The 24,056-nt window shown below is 40.3% G+C and overlaps 2 protein-coding genes across 7 annotated transcripts in view; one reads left to right on the forward strand and one right to left on the reverse strand.

Annotated features, from left to right (window-relative positions):
- Antp (homeotic protein antennapedia) overlaps positions 1–24,056 on the forward strand; it is a 185,369-nt gene that overhangs the window by 62,988 nt on the left and 98,325 nt on the right. For 2 of the 6 annotated variants that reach the window (XR_014435272.1, XM_083079441.1), the window contains exon 1: positions 1,618–3,606. The exons of 3 other annotated variants lie outside the window; for them this stretch is intronic. The gene's annotated coding sequence lies outside the window, so the exon portion shown is untranslated. Of the gene's footprint in view, positions 1–1,617; positions 3,607–12,940; positions 13,085–24,056 lie in introns of those variants that run through there. One more of the 6 variants, XM_083079445.1, reaches the window with a different exon arrangement.
- On the reverse strand, positions 10,394–22,874 carry LOC145960184 (uncharacterized). Its single transcript, XM_083079450.1, has 2 exons — positions 22,551–22,874; positions 10,394–10,808 (listed from the first exon to the last, which is right to left on the reverse strand). Exons 1-2 carry the CDS (start codon positions 22,745–22,747, stop codon positions 10,586–10,588), a joined length of 420 nt encoding a protein of 139 aa, XP_082935576.1. The 5' UTR covers positions 22,748–22,874; the 3' UTR covers positions 10,394–10,585.

Below are 24,056 nucleotides of genomic sequence, written 5' to 3' on the forward strand. Positions count from 1 at the left end.
TGTCCCTTAAATCTCTCGTAGCGAGTTAAACCTGCAATAGTAACTTGGCGTCTCGAAAATACGCTCGTATTTATGTCATAAATTCGCGTTCTTCACCCAAGAATTTATGCAGAAAGGTCTTTTTACGGTTTAACAATATTAAAAACTATATACCTGATTATATATTTGTGTGTCGTGCTTATTGCACGATGTTTCGCACGTATTTGCGATAGGTAGATGCAACTAAAAATACACAAAAAAATTTCGATAAAAAATATAACTTTTATCCCATAGTAGTAGGTGTATTACATTTTTTGTGCACGGTAATTTACGAGTGTCCCCGTAAAATAACGTTTTAATATTTTGACGTTATATTTTAGTTTATTTTTACCGGCATTACATCACATTTAGTATATTTTAATCAGTTTATAAAAATAAATTTTGACAAAAGAGATTTTAGAATTATATTCATATATAATAAATCATGTTATATTATCGAGACATTAATAATGCTTCTTCGTCAGCAGTATAGTTTACCCAGTTTTACAATTATGTTACAGTGATGCCAGGTATAAAATTCTAAACTTGCGAAAAAGTAATTAATATCATGTAAACAATATATGCTAATGTGTATAATAATTGACGTTCGAACAAAGCACGATTAATATTTACAGTGTAATGCTTTAATTGCATATTTTATGTTCCATATATTTTTTTACAGAATGCAATAATTAATTAAATCATGCAATACCGCAAATTTATCATTTTAATCAATTATAGTAGAATAATTAAATCAGAGATTCGTCGAGTTTTATTAAGAAACTATTCGTTCGTCTCTTTGATAAATCCGTATAAACAAAAATTATTTTCAAAGTAAGTGTATCAATCATGAGATTTTTGAAAAGACGAGGAACTCTCGCGCAAAGTCGTGCGCTTTAATGCCATAAGAGAAATTGATAATTAATGGATATAGATTTTTTATTCGAGTATAATCGGATCGGCGCGTTTGTCTCGCTATCGTAACGCAACGTTCTCTCGAAAGGTATTTGAACGTTTCAACTTGCGCGAGTCGACGTCGGTAGTCGTCTGATAGGATTACGACGATCGCTGAAAGATTGACGATCGAATCCGTCAGCGACTTTCTAGCGGCGTGGACGGACTCGGGATTTTCTGCAATTTTCTCCGCGGCCTTCTCGGCGTTGTAGGCCGTGCACGTTCCGAGGCTCGAAAAGCTCGGCATTCAATTCGAATCGCGTACGCCCGCGGTTGATAGAAGCTTGAATGAGTGGCACGTGGATGCGATGCGATGCGATGCGATGTGCGCGAGGTTTAGTTAGCATCGGCGATGCTATTTTGAGCCTATTTCTGGGGATTAAAATTAGTCGAAGGAAGAAATAGATTCGTGATTTAATCCCCGAGGCTGCGTGTCTCTTTCGCCTTCTACCGTACAATTGTGAGAATGCACGCCTACGATAAATTAAATGATTACATGTAATCCAATATCTTCGGGAAAAGCGATGCGTCATTTTGTAACCTGGAAATAGAACGCAAAGTATATTAGGCTTTCGGAATTATATTAGTGATTATCTGCGAATAATAATATCGTTATAATTTATCTATCGTAACTATTCCAAGACACACGACTAATCTCGACTTTGCTCTTGGAATATCTGGAAAAGTAGAGAGACACAAAAAGTTCTCAAGTTTCTTTCATCCATTTTTCCATCTAATTTCGATATTACGAGAGTCGCGTTATTGAAATTGCGTGACGTAATCAGCAACAAAGAGCGCCGGTTGAGACGCTCTGTCCTTGTTGACGCGGAAAAGGAGCAGCGTAACACGGTATATACGATGGACGCCTCTCGAGTGTCCCGCGGTGCCCCTCGAGTCTCCCCGTGTCTCCCAAAGACGAGGGGGAGACGGGACTCCTCGGTCGCCGTACACAACCACCATCGTGGCGGATCACGGGGGCGTCAAGAGAAAAGCGAGAGCAGGAGAGAAAGAGAGAAAGGGAGACAGGGAGAGAGAGAGAAGGATCGCCGAGGGGGACACGCGGGTGTATCGGGGGAGAGCGAAGCTTAACGCATGTGCACAGGGCGCCTCGCGTCGCGGCGCTCCGGTCCCGCCGCCGGCTCGGAGGCTGCGAAACTGAGCGGGCGGAATTCGCGGATCAGAGTCGTCGCATCTCTCGCTTAAGATATACATCACCGCGGCACCGTCCGCGGCTTTCCATGGGTATCGGCGAGCGCAGTGCCGTCCCGACGCTGGCTGACACGCACCGAGCGCCAACCGCGAGGACCGCCGATCGCGGACGGGATGCTGCGTCGTTGGACGGATCTGCTCCGGTGACGAATGATAACCTTCGAGATTACGGTTTCTCGCGCGACGCGACACACGTGCGGTGCGCCTTCGAGTGCGACAGCGAGTTGCCCGACAGATTTGCAGCAGCGAGACGCGAGTCCGAAGCGACACGACCATCGACTTCCAGTTAACAAATCCTGAAGGATCGACGTTTATTTTCGCTCTGGTACTCTGAACAAAATATTGTAACTTCCGGGATCATCGAGCCTCGGCTCGCGCTAAGGCTGTACGTTGACGACTGGGGAGAAGCTGTGCGACATTGTGACGAGCTCCTCGCGAACATTTTTGACGATTCAATCTGCTTCGTCATCGATTCATCGTGTAATAGTTTAAGGAAGAATTAAAAGCGAGCGAGGAAGCACTCTTCGTTTGGAAAGCGAGGCTGGACTTTGCGCTGGTACAAGAAAATCTCGTCTCGAATCTGCGTTTTGTATTGTAGATTTTGGACATTGTAGATCTTGTCGATCGAGTTAAATCGCAGATCATTGAATACAGTTGACCTCGTGATCCTTGCTTTATCTTGAAAAGGTACGACCAATAACTCAGGTTCTCGTCGGCGATTTCACCCGAATAGAGGTGCGTGGTGCGTGGAGGAGAATAATTTCGGATGATCTGATCCGCTTCATGTTGCGCTAAACCGATCGCTCGCTTATTTTTTATCGTTATTCATCAGCACGCGCGGCTCTGCGGTCAGCTGATCGTTTCGCGAAATCCCCTTGTAAGACAATCCAAGAGACTCGTAAGAAACTCATTTCGAGAAGCAGCACCATCACGATCGGATCGGAAACGTGCCGAGAGTGTTCCGTGCGACTCGTCGAGTTCGCGTAGAACCGTTTGCGAAGATCTCGCGAGGGCCGAGCGAGAAGAGGGTGATGGTGAATGGACTCACATGGTTGCTCTACCCAATAGACAGTGAGTCTGTTCGAAGGACACATGGTTCGTCGACGGTGTTGGGTTTTTCTGATCCCACGCAGTTTCCCGTCGTACCTGGCTCGGTGACTGTCGGCGAATCCGTTCGCTCTTGGTGGACAAAGACTTCCGAGAAGGTGGTGGTGCGCGAAGGGAAGTACCAGCCACGACGGGGCCCAGCGCCGGGGCGGAGACAAGGCCCCCGGTGCAGGGAAGAAGCGAGACAGGGGAAGAAGTCGAGTTTAGCGTAGCAGCAACGGCCCTGAAACTACAAGGGAGAGCAACTACCCCCTTGAACAGGGGGGAACTTAGGAGGCGACCTCGCCGACGGAGGCGACGGAAAAAGAAGCGACGGAGGTGAGCGGAATAGTCCAATGTTTTTAATTGTCCTTTGAATTGTTGTCTGAAAATTAACGACATATAACGCGTGCTTCATCTTAGAAAATAATTTCACTAAGAAGTAGAAATTTTACGGTACAAGAATTGGATTTGAGTGAGATTTGATAGAGAGTGCAATTTACACACTCGTGATTTATTAGAGAACACGAATAATATATTAACTATTAGATATGAAATACAGTTAATTCTATCATACATTTATTGTCAATTTAAAATTGAGAAGGTTTGAGAAAAGTGAACGGTAGCTATTTTAAGGAGCATCAGTTTCTCGTAAAAAGGTGTGTTTTAGAATTATGACCAGCGATAGAATTATGACAAATCGCGAAACGTATGAAAGATAACGTGATATTAAATTAACGTCGAATCATATGAAATACGCTTCGAGCATTACATTACAAAACTCATAACGACCGATCAATGATCCTGCCAAAATTCGTTATTCACTCTTTCCGCTTATTCATCAAAATTCGCGTTGACGAAGCACGCGGACAGAGTTATCTTAATTATTACAATTTTTTCGCGATACATCTTTGCTCTTTATCCACCTGTATAAACACAATCGTTTTATTGGATTGAATAAAAAAGAGTTCTATCTTTATAGAATTTCTGATTAATTGTTGCAATATTAATAAATGCACGACTGACTTCAATCTTAAAGTTATGCTTTTGAAATGTCAATTATATATAAAATATGCTTTTGAAATGTCAATTATATATAAAATTTTTCTAAAAAAGTCACGCAAAAATTCACGCAATTTATTTTCATTCAAAGAAGTTGAAATAGTAAAATGCTGTCGGATATCGATGGATTTTTTGTCCGCGTTATGTCAAGTAAGATTACGCGCTGAAGCAATTCATAAGCAGGATTGTTCATTGCGGAGCAAGACGCGCGGCAAAGATTAATGATGAGAAATTACGTCTTCCGAGAAAGTCCTTATCGGGCCGCGCACGAGGCGCGGAATATATATCTGCACCGCGTGCTTGAAACGTTTGGCAATTCGCTAACCGTCCTTAATTGTAATTGATCTGCAGTAGATTTCAAGGCGGCTTGTGCGGTCGATGCAAAAACACAGATTCCGGTGTTAACCGCAATTTATCCGGTTTCTTGCAGCGGCCCGACTGCCGGTGGCGATGGCGATGATCGTCTGGCCATTTCGTTCTGACGTTTTACAATGCGCCGCAATTCCGTTTTTCTTCTGGCGTGTCAACAAATTTCATCGACATACCGATCGGATACTTGCGACGACTTTTCGAAACGTAGTATGTACGTGAGAAATTTCTCAAAAAAGAAAGGGATACTTTTTTCCCCCGTCTCTCGAGTGCTTTAAACTAGGAGGCTTACGTGATGTAGCTTCGTTTTTAATACTATTACGTCGATGCTTTATAATTTACTAGCTTCGCTTTTTAATCGATCACCGAAAGACGTTTAGATTTGCCAATTTTTATACCTATAATAAATATGTCGATTACATTTTTTAAAATTAATTATTTTACAAGAACGTGCGATTCATCAATACATAAGTAATGAGGTACTTTTGATCGAAATCATAAAAAGAGATTATATATTAGTTTTGAGAAATTATTTAAATCGAACATGAAATATATAAAACTGTATTTATTTTATTGCAAATCATATATAAACGAATTTTCGCGCGTATATTATACGATATAAATGCAGGAATACAACGAACAACATTGGCGCATGTTATTCTTTACACACATAACTCGAACTGTCGACATTGCGATATTTCTCACCGTGTTACTTCTTTTCTTTTTTTTCCGCCGAACATCGGCGTCGAAAAAGGGCTCGGGCTCTACACCACAGATAGAATTCTTATCCCTAAAAGCGACGACGCTGGTTGGCCGTGGGTCCCCCTCGCTCGTATTACGTCCCTTCCGTTCCACGATAGAAGGGGAGGAGAGGATGAGGCACAGCCAGCACGGGGGGGGAGGGGGGCGAGCAGGGGGATCGTCGGGCCAGGAAATGAAGGGAGTAGTCTGGGGTGATAGGAAAATTTGATGGAGGGCGGCAGAGTGACGGGAGGAACGGGAAGAGCGAGGGGGACGGGGGACCGGGGGGGTGAGGGGGGAGGGGAAGAGGAGCGGAGGGCTATCAATGACGCGTTAGAGCACGTCACGCTGCGCAATGCATCTGCCGCCATATGCCGTCATATATATTATCTTGGCGATACGTCAATTCGGCCACTGATCATTATACTGATTACCGCGAGCACGCAAACTATGTACATACCCCGCATGTGTGACTGTTCTCATGACTCTGTCATTAATAAGTACGATTTACTTTCTCGATACCGGGGCGAGAAATCACTTGCGTACGGATAACGTGTTGATTCTCGTCGTTTAAATCGTAAAGAGATGTCTCCATCTTTCTCGGGGAAGGAGAGTTATTTGGGGAGAGATGCTAACTCGATAAATAGATGATATCTAATAAATATGTGGAAAAAAATATACGTTACAAAGGAGCAAAGAATGGAGGAAGAAGCAAGCGCGCGAGAGATGTTAGAGAGAGACAGCTCGCAGACCGGGCTAACACAATAAGTCATAAATTTTTTTATTATATACGAGGTCTTTTCGGTTAGCTAAGAAAGAAGGAAGGCGAGAGGACGAGGACGATAGCCCAACGGTGATGCAACAGACAATGCTTTCATGAAATTTCTTAAATTTTTTTTCTTTTTGTGTGCTCCGTCAGTTTACAATGACGTAAACTTTCTCTGATTTTTCTCGGACGAAATATAAAAGACAATGCTAAATCGAAAAGAACCTCCAGCGATCTCCTGACCTTTCTTCTCGTTTCACACTTCCGAATTGTTTCAAGGTCGATAGAAACGAGCGAAAGAAATTAATCGATGAACAATAAGGCAAAAAATGTATTGGAAAAATTTTATTTCTATCTATACTTGATTATTTTTTTAACTTTAAATTTTTATATAATTTTTTAAAAAGAATGAGAAAGCGAGAGAAAAATTTAAGAGCTTAAAGCTTTAAAGAGACGATTTACTTTATAGCCAAAAACTATTTGGAACCTCCCGAAACAAATATTTGATACAGTTATCATTCACGATTCAAAAACCGCCTGGTTATAGCAGGTTTGCGGGGTCCAAAGTACATTTTTATTCTGGGATAGAGCGAGGCGTATAACGCAAGCCAACGTCCCTTGTTATTTCTCCTATTTTCCGTTGCGATAAATCACGAATGCCGACGGACGGACTAAGGAAGTAGGGCCAACAGAGGGGGATCTCGTTGCCGGACGCAAAACCAAAACCATAGCGGCGGAGGATGTCAACATTCCAGACAATTTATAGAAGGCAACGTTTCACGTACTAAAGAAAGAAAAAAAGAAAATAGTTGCCCATTTTCGCGTGACGGATATTTCGATTCGCAAAGTACGGATGTAAGTTCGAAGGAAAAAATCTATATCGAGTGTTCTATTTTTTTTACATAAAGCCAAGATGCGTTCCAATGTGTCAGAATCGGTTTCTCGATCGTCAAGTCCCTCGATCGTCGCGGGGGGGGGGGGGGGGGGGGCAAGGGAATCGCGCGCGAACAATTGGCTCATCGATTTCACTGTAAAACGCGGTCGCTAGTTGGTCGTAGTAGCAATTAACGCGCCGTACATCATGCGGATAACAAGGCATGGCGCCCCGAAGGCGTCGCACGCCTCTTGGCCGCACGCGAAAAAAAAATAAAAAAAAAGGGAGAAGAGACAACGCGAACAAAGGAGGGGAGGACGACATACGGGGGCGAGGCGGCAGTCGACGTGCCGCTCACCGTCTCTTTACGCGAACGACGCTTCTCAAGAACAACTTCCAACTTCTTCTCGGAGAGAGGGGGCTAAGACGGGGGAGGATGAACTCTCTCTTCCCTCTCGTATCCTCGCTTCCACCGTCGCGTCTCGTCTCCTTCCGCGATTTCTCTACTCCACTTCCTACTTTTCTCGGACGCGTCGTTGTTGCCAGAAAACCCGCATGCCATTCATCTTGCGACGAAAATAACACGAATTTAAGAAGCTCACGCTCGTAAACAATAAAGGGAACGCGCGACGCTGGTTACGTAATAACGTCCCAAGTGAAAAAACTCCAAGTCTCTCCGATGTTTTATTCCAGAGGAAAGCTCGAGTTATCGAATTTGATTATTAGTTTTGTCTTCTCTCGTCGCTGTAGAAATTAAAAGTAAAAATATCGAAGATATCTGTCATTTCTCTTATAAATATATCTTTAATCAATTTCATGATGAGGCAAATTAAAAAATATTATATGATTCAGGAAAATACTATTCTGCTCCAAAAGTATAATTTTTACAAAACTTAAATTTATAATTTTATCATTGAAATTTATAAATTAATATATAAATAGTCTACATATAAATGGATGATTAATAAATTTATAACATTAAATGTTTTATCATTTGATACTTGTAATTTGAATCGAGCTTTGGTCGCCTATTATTCGAGGAAAATATATAGATGAAAAAAAAAAAAGAAATTTGTGAGAAAATCATATATCGATAGATTGGAGGATACAAATATAAAAAAACCGAAAAAAAGTGCGAGAAAATAATTTACGAGTAAAGAATACGGGGTCATAAGAATACGTGTCAGAGCACGTATCTCGGAAGATCAAGAGAGAACTGGTGGAATACACCTGGTGTGTTCTCATGAATTCGCCGCTGCTCGTCCTCGCGCGCGCGCGCGCGCTCTCGCGCGTCCCTGCGTCCCTCCCTCCCTTTAACTTTACACATGTAGCTAACAACGTTCTGTGTTCGGCGCGTCTGCATCCTGCGCGGGGCGCCGTGTTGAGCTTGTTGGTTATGCTAATGACGTTCGCACGCGCGCATGTGGGCCGTAATATCGTGGTGGATGCTCATGCACGGGCACAATGCTGTCCCGATTTGTTACTATAAAAGTCACGAAGCGTGACGTAACGGCGCATTAAACACACATCGCGATGTCTCAATAAGTGACGCGATCTCAATTGTAGAGCGAAATATAACCCGACAATCGTGTTTCTGTTAACGCGCGAGATGCGATCTGCGACAAAAATCGCTTCGTATTTTTTTTTCCTTAATAAATTCAACGTTCGACAAGATTGTTATTGCGAGTAGAAGAGCGAATTATCGCTGTGAATATTTTAGCGTGGAGGGCACGCGATACCGTTTGTAAGATTGATAAATCTGGGGCACAATTTATAGAGAAACTGCATGTTGTGTAAAGTGAAAAATTACGTTATGTAAGATGGTATCGTTAATAATCGCTTAAAAATGCCGAAAATAATTTCCTGCCTGGTGTTCCCACGGATATTAAACACGAAGCTATTGGCAAAATGCCTTTTTAATCCTCCCGTGTAAAGTCCGACTATTTGAACAATGTCCAAGAGATCTCCAGCTTAGTCTATCTGTTATTAATTGAGTCAATTTGATACGGTAAGGATCATTACGAAATACATTAGATGATTGTGCCCCCGTAAGAGAATCAGCGTAATAAGTGGGCCGTAGGGAATCGTGAGGAGATTCTCTACCGAGTCCTTTCTTCGATATATACGACCGCCATTTCCGCAATTGAGGGTGTTTCTGGTTACCTCATGCCTTCGTGCAATGACGTGTCCTTCTCCCTTCTTGCCGATCGATTGCTCGAAAGGCAATTTTTCAAAAATAAAAAAATCTATCTTGTATGCCTCGTAATTTATTATCGATACATAAATATTGACGTATTAAAATCGGTTCCGATTCGTTAAACCTCGATACGTACCTACGATACTTCCGCAAATTATTTACGGCATTAATCATCGTTAACAAAATCGATTATAATAATATAGAGGACGCTGAAAATTCTCTAGACACTCGCGCCAGCACATGTGGCAACGGAACAGATTGCACATATTAACGATCGACCCTATATATCAAGGCAATTACTTTCCAACTCTTCTGAAATACCGGAACGTATCGATCGGGTCGATCAATGAGCCAGGAGGAGCGTATGGTTGATGTGCGTGTGCGGTTACGTTAGAGGTCGGCTGTTCGAAGTTCGTCGGGCACAGGCAGGATATCATCTACCATACATACATATACCTCTCGTTCCTTTCGTACAGGAGGGAGCGGCTGCGGAGCAGCATATAATTATCGGTACCGTAATGGCGACCATAAGTCATGGGCGCTTCTCTCCCTCGCCACGATTCCTTCTCTTTCCTCCCTGGGACTGCGGGTCAGCCTGCGGGTAGAGAACGAATGCGGATGAGAAATCGAGTCGATTGGATAAAGTCATCACGTCGCCTTCGCTCGGACGCAGGCCAACTCCATTTTCTTTGAAAAAAATTTCCACCCTCGTAGGATCTCGGACGAATCTGGGAACGATTCAACGGAGATTTCTATTAATAGATGTGCTAGAAATGAAATATGAAACGCGATGCTTTAGTTTGTCGTGTTAAAATGATAATCATCCTTAATATACAATTAGCCCATTTGATGTCTCATTTGTACGCAAATGTTTCTTCGTAGGTCAAATTTCAAGTATCAGAAAATTAAGACTTTAATTAAAGAGTTTGGAGTGGCACTTTTTATATTTTTATAATTGTTTCCATTATTTTGTAAACTAAATTTATTTAATTTAATTTATGTTAAATGAATTTTATATATTATACATATGTAGTTACTCTACAATAATTGTTTCCATTATTTTGTACAATAATTGTACAATACTGTACAATTACTGTACAATAATTGTTTCTTATTTTATGTAAACTAAATTTATTTTATTTAATTTATGTTAAATGAATTTTTATATATTATACATATGTAGTTACTCTACAATTGAGATTGACGAATTGAATTGTTCTCGGTTTTGCAAACTCTGGTGTATCTTTCATGTAATAATGGAGGCCATGTTAGTAAAATTCGCACTTTCCGCTCGTCGCTTAGTAAAAGGTCAGTCTCCGGGTGTCGAACAATGGCGATCCCTTATATTGGTCGTCAGCGACAAACCCTCGAGCCTAATGTCGACCCGTACGTATACTTCTTCATCCACGGGCATACAAACGCCTTTCACGTTACCTTTCCCTAACTGGCCTGCTGTTGCGAGCCAGCTCTTCGACTGCCGGCTGACATTCTTGCGCTTCAAGGATCCGGGACTTGATTCCAGACTCGATATTCTAGAACAAATGAAAAAGCAAAATAATAAAAGTGAGAAGAGAAATGCGAATATATAAAATACGTTTGAACATTTAAAAGATGTTACTAAATATTTAATAAACATTTTTCACTCCGCTTGATTTCGCGCATCGATCTCCCGCTACGGTTGCTTCGGGGTGGGTGTTCACGCTCCGATGCGAAAGTGGGGTGGTCAGAAAGGAAATGGGCAAAGCCGAGGCCGAGGTAGAATACCGGAAGGAGCGCCGAGAAGGAGGGGATGATTTCGAGCCGGAGGCGAATAAGAATTATGATTCGTCCGCGTCAGTGGAAATGAAAGGGATCGAGTCGTCTTTCCGGCGTTCCCTCGTATTTCCTCCCTCTGCACATCTCTCCTCTTTCGTTCCTTCATCTTTTTCCTTTCGAAATCCACCATTCGTTAGTCGAGATAAAAATTTGATCCTAACGCAAAAGGATATATAATTAAGAAACAAAACAATCTATAACTTGTTACATGCAGGTAGAATTTATTGCATATCGAGAGATAATTTTTATCCGCGCGTCAGGAGATAGACGAGAGTAGTTCTTCCTTATTACTCGGCTTTCGTGCGAGGCGCGCAGTGCTTTCGACGTTGAGACAGCCGGGGGTTGTCCGAAGAGGGATGGAGGAACGACTAGTCAAGGGAAAGAGCCTGCGACACGGGAGAGAAGGGAGGGGGGGAGTTTGTCACGATGGGAGGGATTGGTTTCAAAGGGGATTTCGGGGTGGGGTGCGCTGACAGCTCGACGCTCTCGTCCGTTCCACGCTCGACGGGAGGATACGCTTCTCTGCACACATTCACGTACATTAGTGTGCGCGCGCACACGCACGCGCGCGACGCTCGCGGAATTGGTTAGCGCGTGGTGGATATCCCAGCGTTCCGTCGCCGCGCTCTTTCCATCCCTCTCTTCATTTTTCCACTCTCTCTCCCTCTTTGGCCTTCTCTGTCGGCTCCTCCATTCTCGTCCCCCTCCCCCCGGCACGCACGCACGCACGCACGTGAACACGCACACGACCACGCTCGCTTTTCTGTGCGCCGTTAGTCACGTTGTGTAGTTTCGTAGTTTCGTTTCTGTCTGTGCTTCTGCCGAGTCAGAAGAGCTCTGACACACGTCGACTCGCGCGGGTTGCATCGCGTGTATATTCGGGACAGACGTCCTGCTGTCAGCTTGTAGCGATCGAAAGTACGAGGAACAGTCGAGAGAGGTGATAATACAACCGCTCGAAAAGTTCGATCATCTTCTCTTTTTGCCCCGAAAGACTTGTTAATTGATCTCGTGGACACGGATATTATTCTTATATGAACGAGGAGAGGGAAATTTCACGTACGAGTTCCTTCGAAGAGCGCGCATAATCAAGCGCACGTGTAACGTCAAACACAGTGAATTAAATCTCCGCACACGCGTGTCGCAAGATCGCGTTCACGCGCGATTCGATCTGCATTCGAGATCATCGGGAAACTCGTCGAGAATTATAATTGCAACGAGAGTCTACATTTTTGAAGAAACAACCGCTCGATTACACGCACCGCGTAGGGGAGCGAGCGTTATAATTGATAATCCCGGAAAGAATCACTCGAGCGGAAATACCGCTTCTTATCCAGCAAGCTGCATCGTCCGGGAGAGGAACTAATCGCCAACCATCGATCGCGGTTTGGCCTCCTGAACCGCTCGCTTGAATTCTCAACGTCGAACGGAGAGATCACGCGCATGAGAGATATGGAAGGTTGATTAAAAAGTCGGAGCACTTCCTAGATTTCGGTCGACAGCCACGCCGTTCCAGAGCGCGATCCGTTACATCAGCGTGCTCACCGGGACTAATTACCGGGTCGTCATTAGCTTACATCGCGATGTGCGTGATACCGCCTAAAAGCGGGCGCGAAAATTGCTCCGTTCTCGCCGGGAGATTCCTCCATCGCGATCCGAAAGCGTGACGCGCGAGGGACGCCGACAAATTGACACCTGTGTACACCTAATTGGCACCGTTTGCACAGTCTGCCGACAGCCGGTTTTTCGCGTTTCGGTTGACAACGCGCGAGGCGCACGTTGCTGATAAGGACGCCACGACGACACGTCCGCCGCGTAATCGCCGGCCTGCTCGTCGTCGAGTCTCGCGCCGCTACCTGGTAATGTTAATTAGCCGATAGCTGGGCGCGAGGAGTTTTACCGCGCGCGGGAGTGATGGTGTGCGTAAGACGCGTGAATCGTCGCGATATTAGCCAACGAGGAAGCTACACGAGGAGGGATCATGTGGAGAAAGGTATGTCTGCGCGCGCCAACGAATTGCCGATGAAAGAAACCAGTATCGCGAAGGGGATACTCTTCGCTCTCGACTCGTGGCGACTTGACCGCTCGATAAGCGCCTCGATGTTTCTTCGACAACTGAAGGATCAATCGTTTAACGAGCAGTTTATCGATCGGTCGATGTATCAATGTTTCTTCGTATTCCGAAGGCTTCTTCAGATGGACGATAATTCGCGACAAAATTCAAGAATTCTATTTATAATTTTATGTATCTTGATGTATAAAACATTGTTGCATAAAATTGCGTAAGATTGATTTAAATGTGTATATATTCATTCTTATTTTTTTAAATAATAGAATGTTTATATATAAATAATAATAATAGAGTTTGTTTGTTTTTTAAGTAATAGTTATTTTATTTTTTTGCTCATACCTAAAAACACATTTTTTATAAACGATTATTGTCACTTTATTACACATTATCGAAGTTATCGTAAAATGTCTTACAAAACTGTACTGAAATAAATATATTATTTCATTTTTAAAAATATAACTGCCATGGACAATATTTTAAAAAATAATTTAGAATTTTTTAATAATTTATTACTTAAAATAATTTATTATTTAAAAAAATAACTGGGTGTATACATTAAATCAAAACACATTGTACATCTTGATTTGTATGTACTTTACACGTTTAAATATTTTCTATATAACATAAACACGTAAAATTTATAAATAGAATTCTATCTTGAATTTTATCGCGAATTATAGATTTATTTATTGTCTAAAGAAGAGAATCCTTAATTCTCCAATTTCCAATCTCTCGATTTTCAGCTTTTGAAGAAGCTGTCATACCATGATCGCTCCATATAGCTATACATTAGATGATTTTAATTTCTATCATTACTTAGAACGTGAAAATAAATGCGCGACACCCTCATATTATCATGGATCAAGATCTTGAAAAGTCGAATGCCTCGGATCCGGAAACCGATTTTAGTTAGTGGATGGCGGGAGAGCGCACAGGGAACTCGGTAGTAAGAGCATGACAGGTCATTCGGTTACCTGAAGAGATAAGAAAGTCATCCCGTATAATGGTTGACCTGGTCCGGCTTTCCGGTTTTTCATTTCGTCACGCACGCAATCGTCGCATCGTTGCATCGGGGAACACGATGGCGATTGGACGACACAACATGAATATCTAGGTGGTCTCTCTCGGTTATAAAAAATAAAAAAAATAAAATATAAAAAATTATCGATGTGGGGAAATGCGTCTTCAAGTGTCGCTAAATGGCTATTATCGTAACATGTCATACAATCACGTCGAACAATAAGAGGCATTTCGATACGGTATCGGGACCCCAGGAATATTTAATGAGCCACAAACCCTTGAATTTGACGAGGGTCACCGGCAAAGGATTAATCTTATCAAAAGATAATCGTCTTTCGTTGTAGTAAGAAAGGATTATTCGCGATTACGAGGAATTCAGTGATAGGATTATTTTTCTACATCGGCTTCTTCATATCGATATTATATTGATTTCTGCGAGTATCATAACTTGGGAATATAATCATGATGATTAATCTCCCTCTATTAGCATTTTTTTAAATTCTAAATTTAAGAAAATAGGCTCAAGATAATAACAATTATTAAATGACAAGAATGATAAAAGTAAAAACTGCGATAAAAATAGTAAAAAAAAAATTAAAGTGCAAGGAAAAAATTTTATTTTTAATATATTAAAAAATATTCAATTTTGTTATTATTCACTACGTATGGATCATTTCTTTGGTTCATGATGGATGAAAAAATAATTCGTAATATTCAATGAATACGAAACTTTAATGAATGAATGTTTAATGAAATTGAATATATATATTTTGTAGTATATTAAAAATACAAATTTTTTCTTACACTTTAATTACCTTTGTCTTGGCTCTTATTTGCCATTTTTGTTATCTAAAAATTCTGTTTATCTGAATATTTAATTAATTTAGATATTTAAATTCTGTAAATTTCTGTAAATTCAATTACGAAATTTGCAATTTGTTATATTTATTTTATTATGTATTTAATTGATATATAAATATAATTTTTCGAGTCGAATTTATATCTGATAAAATGCAAATTTTATATTTTTAATTTTGATTAAGTAACTTGTCTTTATCTCATCACTATTATATACCAAGCAGATCTCATTGACTGCGTTGAAAAATGTGCAGGGACATTTTCTTTTTTGAATCGGATTCCGTACATTTATCCTGTCTACCTTTCCAAGATAGCAAGTATAAAACCCTATATATAGTACAGAGGGATGATTCGCGGCACCGCGACGCGACGGGAACGAAAGACGCTTCGCTGCGTTTCTGATTTAGTGGCTGCGCAGGTATGAGGTTAGCGACATGTAGTGTGAAAGAGAAGCTTGGTAAGCGTGAAGAAGAGCGGAAAGCAAAAGGGGTAATCCCGTACGAACGAACGGTATCATACGGTCGAAAGCGATTGTACATTTTTATCGCTTTTTTCATTTGAGAGAGCGTATCGTTCATCAGATATCCTATTTTTTCACAATTTTAAGCAAGTACACAATAATGTTTTCTTATTATCATAATTTAAAGACTAAACCAAAAAATTTCTGTAATTATTTTTATAATAACTCCTTTTATCGGTGTAATTAATATAATAATTTCTAAGACGCGGTTAAATTATGTTTGTAATTATAAGCTGTTAAAGCGATTAATAATAAAATCGCGAAAACTTTAGCTGATGTTTAAAGTATAATTTTATACGAATATAATTTTATATATTTTTTTACTTTAATTATTATATTTTTCCGTGCACTTTTATTGATTTAACAATTAAAATGTGACAGGTATTTTATATTATTAAAATATAATATTATTATGTTTTTCTGAAATAATATTGCTGTGGTATAATAATCGCGTTTTTAAAATTTAATAAATCTTTTCTCGTTTTTTTTTAAATCTGTTTTTTGAGATCTTTTTATATTTTTTAAGCGCATAACGCGTACATCAATGACGCGAATTAACGATGCTTGGAACGAAAGGGTTGGACAAGGGCGGCGCGTGGATCATTGAATTACTTCGGGTGCGCGGAATGATAGACGTTCCGAGATACGAATGATGTTTCTAATGACGCCGTGCGGTATTTTCAAGCGCGATAAATCACAGCGGCGGCTCGTAAACCATAAGGGAGTCGATATGTGTATCAATGTGGGCTGAAGCGCGGTGTGTGACGAGAAGGGGGTACGGAAACGGGAAGAGTCGGTGCCCACGCTAACGTTATACCGCGGTATGAATGGAACGCTTTTGCGGAGGCTGCCTTATAGAAGGTGGTTAGCGAAGATATTTATTGCCCTTTGAACGGTTATCGGCACGCGGTACAGCATTCCATTGTGAAAAATTGTCAGCGCTTTTACGGGCGCGAACCCGTATTCTTTTCGCTTCCCGTTTCTTTTTCAACCTCCAGGCGGGGATGAAATTCTATGGGATCGCATCGAAGATATATGATGAGTTTTGAATTTGCATGTTATATCTTTTCAAAAATACCAATCAACAATATTCAATTGAGTATAAATTATATATATACATATATTTAATTAGATGAAATATTTTTTCACATATATAAAATTTAATGACGAATGAGAAATAATAATCCTGGAAAATTGTCTCTATCAATTCTTTCTAAATTATTTATCGACTCGTCTAATTGCAAGATATCGCCGGCGTTTAAATTTCCATTCATTTTCAATTGCCATGCGAGAATCAAATTGCCCGGCACCATATATTGACCTCAGCCGCTCGGGGAACAGCGATTATCTCCCACGGTCTTCCGATTTAATTAAGCACGAGCTTCAGCTTCGCCCTTAACTTTCGATATTAGGCCCGCGGCGTATCTATCAGATCGGTCGAGCGAACCTACAAACCCGAACTCGCCCACGCTCGCGCGTACACACGTATAAATGTGCGTGCGTCTTCGCGATTCCGAGTAAATCGGTATCTCCGTTCTTCCCCAAACTCCCGGCTCCCCGATGAGCCACCCTTTGTTCGCGGCGTCGGATCTACCGGGCTTTCAGGCTCCCCGCCATCCGGCAATCCTCCGTCGCTGAGCGTCGCGACGCTCCCCTACCATCGTTCCCACCCTCCGCGCGTTTGTCCCTTCCCTTCTTGCCGCTCGCTCGAGGGTGTCTGCCACGGCCTTTGTGCTCTTGTCAACTTGTCAAACTACCCCTACCGTGAACCCCCGTCCCCGGTAGCATCCAATACCGTGTCCGTATCGCCGGCCCCTCTGCACCTCCGGCCGAATCCTCGATCTCACCCTCTTAGGATGGCACCCCACCCGATATCTCCTTTTTTTTCTCTCTCTCTCTCTCTCTCTCGCTTGCTTTTCTCTGCCTGTCGTTTGATTTTTGCGTTCGAGACATCGAGCTAAGAGCAGCTGCAATTTCCGCCTTTCAAGATATCCTTCACAACAGTTTCAGGTCGTAGGCTGTTCATTTTAATCCAGTTTAGCATGAATATTCTATATAAATTTCTATTTCTACCTCCATCTTTGAAATGTATAAACATTTTTTTCAATTGTTTTTTTCAATTGTTGAGGTAGGTCATTTTAAGAACAATATCCTGCACGCAAAAAATTTCAAGGTTTTCAGTTTATTATTAGTATGTTAATAAATACGTACCGAACACGATAGCTCTTATCTTCTGCGTATGATAATCGCGAGCGCTCTTACTAATAGCCGGCCATTGCCACAATAATTATACATTTGCGAAGATGTGCAGCATAATTTCAAAATAAACTGATTATTTTCTATGTGAATGTGTGATATCTATGCGCGATCAAGATTTGCGATAAATCGACTTCTTATTTCCTAATTGGAATATTTATGCGCTTCTATCGTTATCTTATCATGCGAAGTATGTACATTCATATAAACGAAAGCAGACGAAAACACATTTTTTCCTAGTAACAGATTATCACGACTATCTCGCAATATTTATACACTGACCACAACAATTATAGCGTTATCTTCTAATGCGTAAGCATTATTGTGCTTAACACAATGTAATTTTAGGAGGCTTGCAGGTTTTTCTCATGTTCTTTTCTCGTCAATTTTGTCAATTTATATCTCTCTTGTTCATGTATGAAAATATTATTTATAATATCGCATAGAGAAAGAAGGAGAGAGAGAGAGAGAGATGTCTAATAATTCGATAATTATTTTGCGAGTAAATTAAATAAGTAATGTTGCTTTAACTCTCATTTTTCCAATCTAAAAGTTTATTAATTCCGTTTCGTTATCGCGCCGACGATTTTAATTCAAGAGAACGTCGTGCATTTTCTCGGCTCGCGACCGTAATATAAATTACCTCGAGATAATTTCAAAGTTGCGCCGACAGAGCGTCGGGCGCGACGATGCCAAAATTTTTCGGTGGACCGGGTCGACTCCAGTGCCTCTGTTTATTTTGACATTCCGACGTTCTCTCGCTGTATACGTGCCATATAGTTCATCTTCACGCTCTCGCCACCTCATCCGATTTAAATTCGTATATCTACGCGTGTCATCTTAACTCGACGCTCTCCTCAATTCTCCGGTAGCGTCGTAAATTATCCCGAGAGATAGTTAATTATATGCGTCTATTTTGCTCACAAAAATATTAACAAAGTAAAAAATAATTTTGCAAAAATTTACAATGTTTACTCTTCGTATGTTTATTTCATTTATTTTACTCCTAGATAATATTCCGATCTTAATCTTATGTATATGTACGAGCCACGTTCGATACGACAATTTCCTCCTAACAAGCGTGCTATAGTATACATTTTTGAACGACGGTCCCATGGTTATTTTATCCGATGTATGCGCGAGATTTAAGATGTGTGTACGAGAAGCTGCCGAAATTTTTGACTCACCTTGTACAAGTTGTCCGCGTTGAGAGCAGAAGAGACATACGGTGAGCAAAACTTCAACTCGGGATGTGTTCGTGCAACGTCTTGAGCGAGCGAGTGTGTTGGTTGATTTATAGGGTGACGTCAAAACTTTGTACTTTCCGCCGTGTCTCGGCGGCCTTATAGATACCCCCTCACGCTCGCGACGAAATAAAAGCACGGCCACGTAATTTCGAGTTCGTTGTCGCCATTGTGCGAAATGTGTGAAGGTACGCGACACCTTTTTTGTCCCTTGGAATAATTTACGATGCCGAAAAATTATGATTTTTAATGACCCGGAGAATCATCGAACCTTTCTACGGCGGAAAATCAAACTTTGGATTTCATTACTTTCTCTCTTCTGATACGGCGTAATACGTAAACTTTAAAACCGTTATGACAAAGGATTCCCTTGGTGTTCTGTGGCCACGTGTAGTTCTCGTCTCATCGGTCACCCACATACGCGTAAATTATGAATTATCCGAGTATCCACCCTTTCTACATTGTCCCTCTGGAAAGTAACTAGTTTGAATCATGAATCTTAATTATCTAATTTAAATCACGGGAAATTATGATGATGAGTGAAAGTGGTCAATAATAAGACAAATCAATGACAAAATTTTGTCTTTATAGATATTTATTTTTTTATATTTATTAAGACAAGTTGTTCATCCCTTAAAATAGCTGGAAAATTATATTGAATTTGAACAGTTGCGATCATATACATGTGTAATTCTTCAAATTTAATATAGCTTCAAGTTTTTTTTAGAGAGAAAATTGATTTAAAAAATCAATCTAGATAAATATCTTTATCTGTATAGTTTAGCATAATGAAATTATAACATGTAATAGTCGCAAAATTTAGGTTAAGTATCTTGTGCGTTTATACATGATGTGCGCAAGATGTTTTACTTGGAAATTTAATTCGGTTCCGTTATATACGCGGACACATAGTTATCTACGGGTACACATTTCGTACGGTGAAACTTTTACGACTCTTTTAAAAAACTTCCACCACCTTGCGATACCATCTGGCCGCGAGATAATTCAGCTTCCATTCGTCTTTCCGTTAATTAAATGAAATCTGGAATGATTAACCCTTGACCCATCGCACCTCAGGAGCAACACTAGCAGAATCCAGAGTGACACTCCTTACGGTCGATGATATCGCGGTAACAGTCTACTTTCATTCGGTGAACCGTTAATGATCTTGTTTCTAGTTTGCGGTAAAAACCGTGTCACAAGATGTTTTGGAGAAATTAACTTTCGCCCTTTGAAATTGAGTATAACACTTTGAACGTGTTCCTTCTGACGATGAGATTATTAGGGGTCTCGTCTTACATATGAAGGAAATCTCGAAAATAAAGGATGTGGTCTGGTTTGTCTTTAACGCACTAGAATTACAGAGCGACTGACCGGCGTCCCTTTCAGACGAGCTTGCAATCCCCGGTCTAAAAGAAAAAAGAAAGTTCTAAATTCCGATGAGAGAGCGGTCGAGGAACGTTTGCATTTGAAAAATATGTGAAAGTTGCGAAATTCTAGGGAGCTTGTGTCGAGACCTTTCCCGGCTTTCAACTGAAATTGCCAAGGTAGATTGAACTCTATAGGCCTTGGTTAAAAGAAAGCCGCAGAGGGTGTCGAGTATCCCGCGGGGAAGAAGTCACGCAAAATTGCGAAGATATATTTTACGCAATTTAGTCGTGCTCCAATTTATCTCCTTTTTATATCGTTTCTCGTAATGTGTTTTATCAATGGACCGATAAAACTAAACAAGTAGGAATTTTAGTTTCTTATTTAAATATTCAATATTAGTTAGTACTATTAATATTAATATACTATTAATATTTTTATTATAATTAATATTTATCATTATTATTATTATTATAGTTTAATATTAATATTCTTTCGCATTTTATTTCGTTCATTGATCTTGCATTAATTATGGTAAATAATTTTGTGAAAAATGATTACGCAATATCTTTTTAGAAAGTTTTAAAAGTATTCAAAAGCTTTCTCACGATGATTAAGTCTAGTCTGTTTTACAAATAGCTACAAATACTGACAATTGCACATACATTCATGAATGAATTTATGTTCTGCCGTTTGTAATAATCATTAGTTTTAAGTATATAACTTACGTGCTTTTGTAATTATTCTTTATGAATATGATTCTGATCTTTTTACAGATTACAAAATATGCTATACTATAATTGCTTTTAATAGGTTAATAAATTCCGTGTAATTAAAGCGGTACTGTATGTTAAACGCGGGAACCAAGTTATCAAAGCTCGTTTATCATGCCACCTCTTGCATTCTTAAATCGCTTGCTTGTGTGCGTTCGCATATGAAGATCCATATAACTTTACAATATAAATATAATTAATGCAACGGCACATGAATGGCACGTATCGAAATGTGTGGAAATTAAAATTTCAACGGAAAATATTTATTACGATGCGGAAAATTACACATGTATAAATTTATATTTTTTTTTGTAAAATATAACGTATAGATATATGCTCCGCATATACTGTAATTAATGTAAGTGCAATTCATGTAAAACAAGTTACTTTAATAATAGGTTTAAAGTAGAACGCGTTTAACAAATAGATCCACTTCAAATCGATAAAATTATTTACAATATTCACAATTTTAATCCGCGTATCGCGCTACCTTTCTCTTTAAATCGGGAACGATTCGCTCATCCGGATCCATAAAAATGCACGTATCTCTATTTATTAAATATTTTGATATATCAAAGTTACGGATAACGCCAACGAGATTTTTTAATTGTTGAAGTAATTCTTCTATAATTTCTTCTATAATTTCTGTATTTTTCTCTTTACACGAAAAATTCGAGAGGATAGATCAAGCCAAGTTTTCATTCGCGTGAAACGGCACTTCTCTCTCTCTCTCTATCTAACGTCATTGAGTGAGAAGAAACGAAAAAAGAGAACGGACACTCTCGATTTATAGAATCAGCTTGTACAAATGTACTCGTTATATCTATGTACTGCGGTCAATTAACTGTTATCATTATGAGGAATTATGGCGGCGCTGAGCGGTATAGACGTAAAGGCCCTCCTTTACTCTCGATGAACTTGGATAAGTCTGACAATGAGATAGATGGATTTCATTTAAAAAACATGCATTCGGCTTTTTCGAGACGCTATTTTCTTATCCTCTTATTAAAGTGTAATCTTTTCACATTACATCTAATTAGAAAGTCAGCACGCAACTCTCATTTGCACTTGAAAAATTAACTAATAAAACCAGTACATACATATTATAAAATAATTGACATCAAATTTTAATAAATAACTGCATCAACATATTTATCTAGGATAGATAGTGTTGAATAATTTTTTATAGCAAGAGTAAATTTCTTTATTTACACGTATATATATAAATATATTCAGTAACCCTTCTCAATATTTAAATTATCGTTATTTTAACAACTCATTAAAAATGATGCAATTTACTAATTAATTAATATCTCCTATATTTATATATTTTCTTTTAGTTTACTTACTTATTTTTCCGTACGTATAAGTCGAGAATCAGCTGACTGCTGTCATCTCGTTGTCCGTTGCAATCACCGTAATTTAGTGTATCAAATTGCACACAATAACGATTATTACTATTATTATTTTCGATCACATTAACGTTTAACGCGGTAGGTCGATCGTGAGAATCTTTATCGAGTAACGCTATCATCTCGCCATTCATCGGAATTTGAACAGCATGGCATTTCCATCGCACGCGCCATCTCGCACACGCGTATAGCCATTATACGGTATTAAGTGGAAGTTACACGATCAGGTTCTTATCGGAGGAGCCTCGTAATTCGAGAGAGAGAAAGCTCACGTAACCCACCCGTTCGCACTCCATTCGCAATCCGGACGAGCGGGGCACCATCCTCGGATCTCGCATTCAGCTGACGTTATCGGCGTTGCGGATGGATCGCGCGTCCGCCGCCGGTGGGACGGGGAGAAGGGGGGTGGGGAAGGGGGAAGGGGGAGGGAAGGAACGTCGGGCATAAGCGATCGGCCGGCTTTTCAGTGGCCTTGCAAACTGGTTCCCTGCAGCCCGACTCGATTATGCTAATCGCACATGCGTGTCGACTGATCTGCTCGCACACACGGCGCGCGTGGCTCGTGTGTTTATCGCTTGCACCGTCCTTACACGCACTCACGCACATATACGCACATACACATACGCGTATACGTCGTCGCAGGCAACGTTACAAGAATCGGAATACCGATACCATGTGTGTGTGTGTGCGTGTGTGCGCTGGAATCCTTGATCGCGAACACCCTTTAATGCCGCCTCGACCTCCCGCCAACCGAACATCTTCTAATGCGCGTAACGGTATCTCCGAGGTGCTGCCTCCGCGTTTCTCGCTAAATCTAGCGTGGCCGTTTGTTGGCACACGTTTCTTCTCTTTCTACGAGTACGATATATTATTCGGTGATATATTTAGCGCAACGCATTATCCGATTCTTACGTGTTTCGCTTTTAAAGCGCAGACAGATATCATACTTGTAAAAAGATGACTCATTGGTTTATCACAAGTTTAATTTTAATCGTAAGATTGTATTTTAAGAGCATAAAGCTCCCAATCGTATGATCCCGATGCAATTAATCGCAAATAAATAACGAATATTGAAACAAAACGCGAATGAAATCTAATAATTAAATCGTCCTTTTATCCTTGTTATATGCTTGTAATTTTCAGCATCATTAAAAATCCGTGATATATGTATAATAACGCGTTAAAATGTAAATTCATTGTACAATGGTTCAGCAATCCAGACAGGTTTAATGCCCGAGAACTTCCGCCAGGCGGAATAAATCATGCGACAGCAATATCGAATTCATATAACAAATTCGATTACGGTATAATATGGAGTTGAAAAAATATTGTCATCCTGCTTTTTTATACAGGATGGATTATATTTTATGTAATAGACTACATCTCGTGATATCTCTCATGAATATTCATCGGTATCAGTTTAAAATCGCCTTGCAATTAATC

The sequence above is a fragment of the Camponotus vicinus genome, unplaced genomic scaffold (genome assembly GCF_025532165.1).
Source record: "Camponotus vicinus isolate PSW18456_S1 unplaced genomic scaffold, iyCamVici1.0 SCAF_10, whole genome shotgun sequence".
Lineage (NCBI taxonomy): Eukaryota > Metazoa > Arthropoda > Insecta > Hymenoptera > Formicidae > Camponotus > Camponotus vicinus.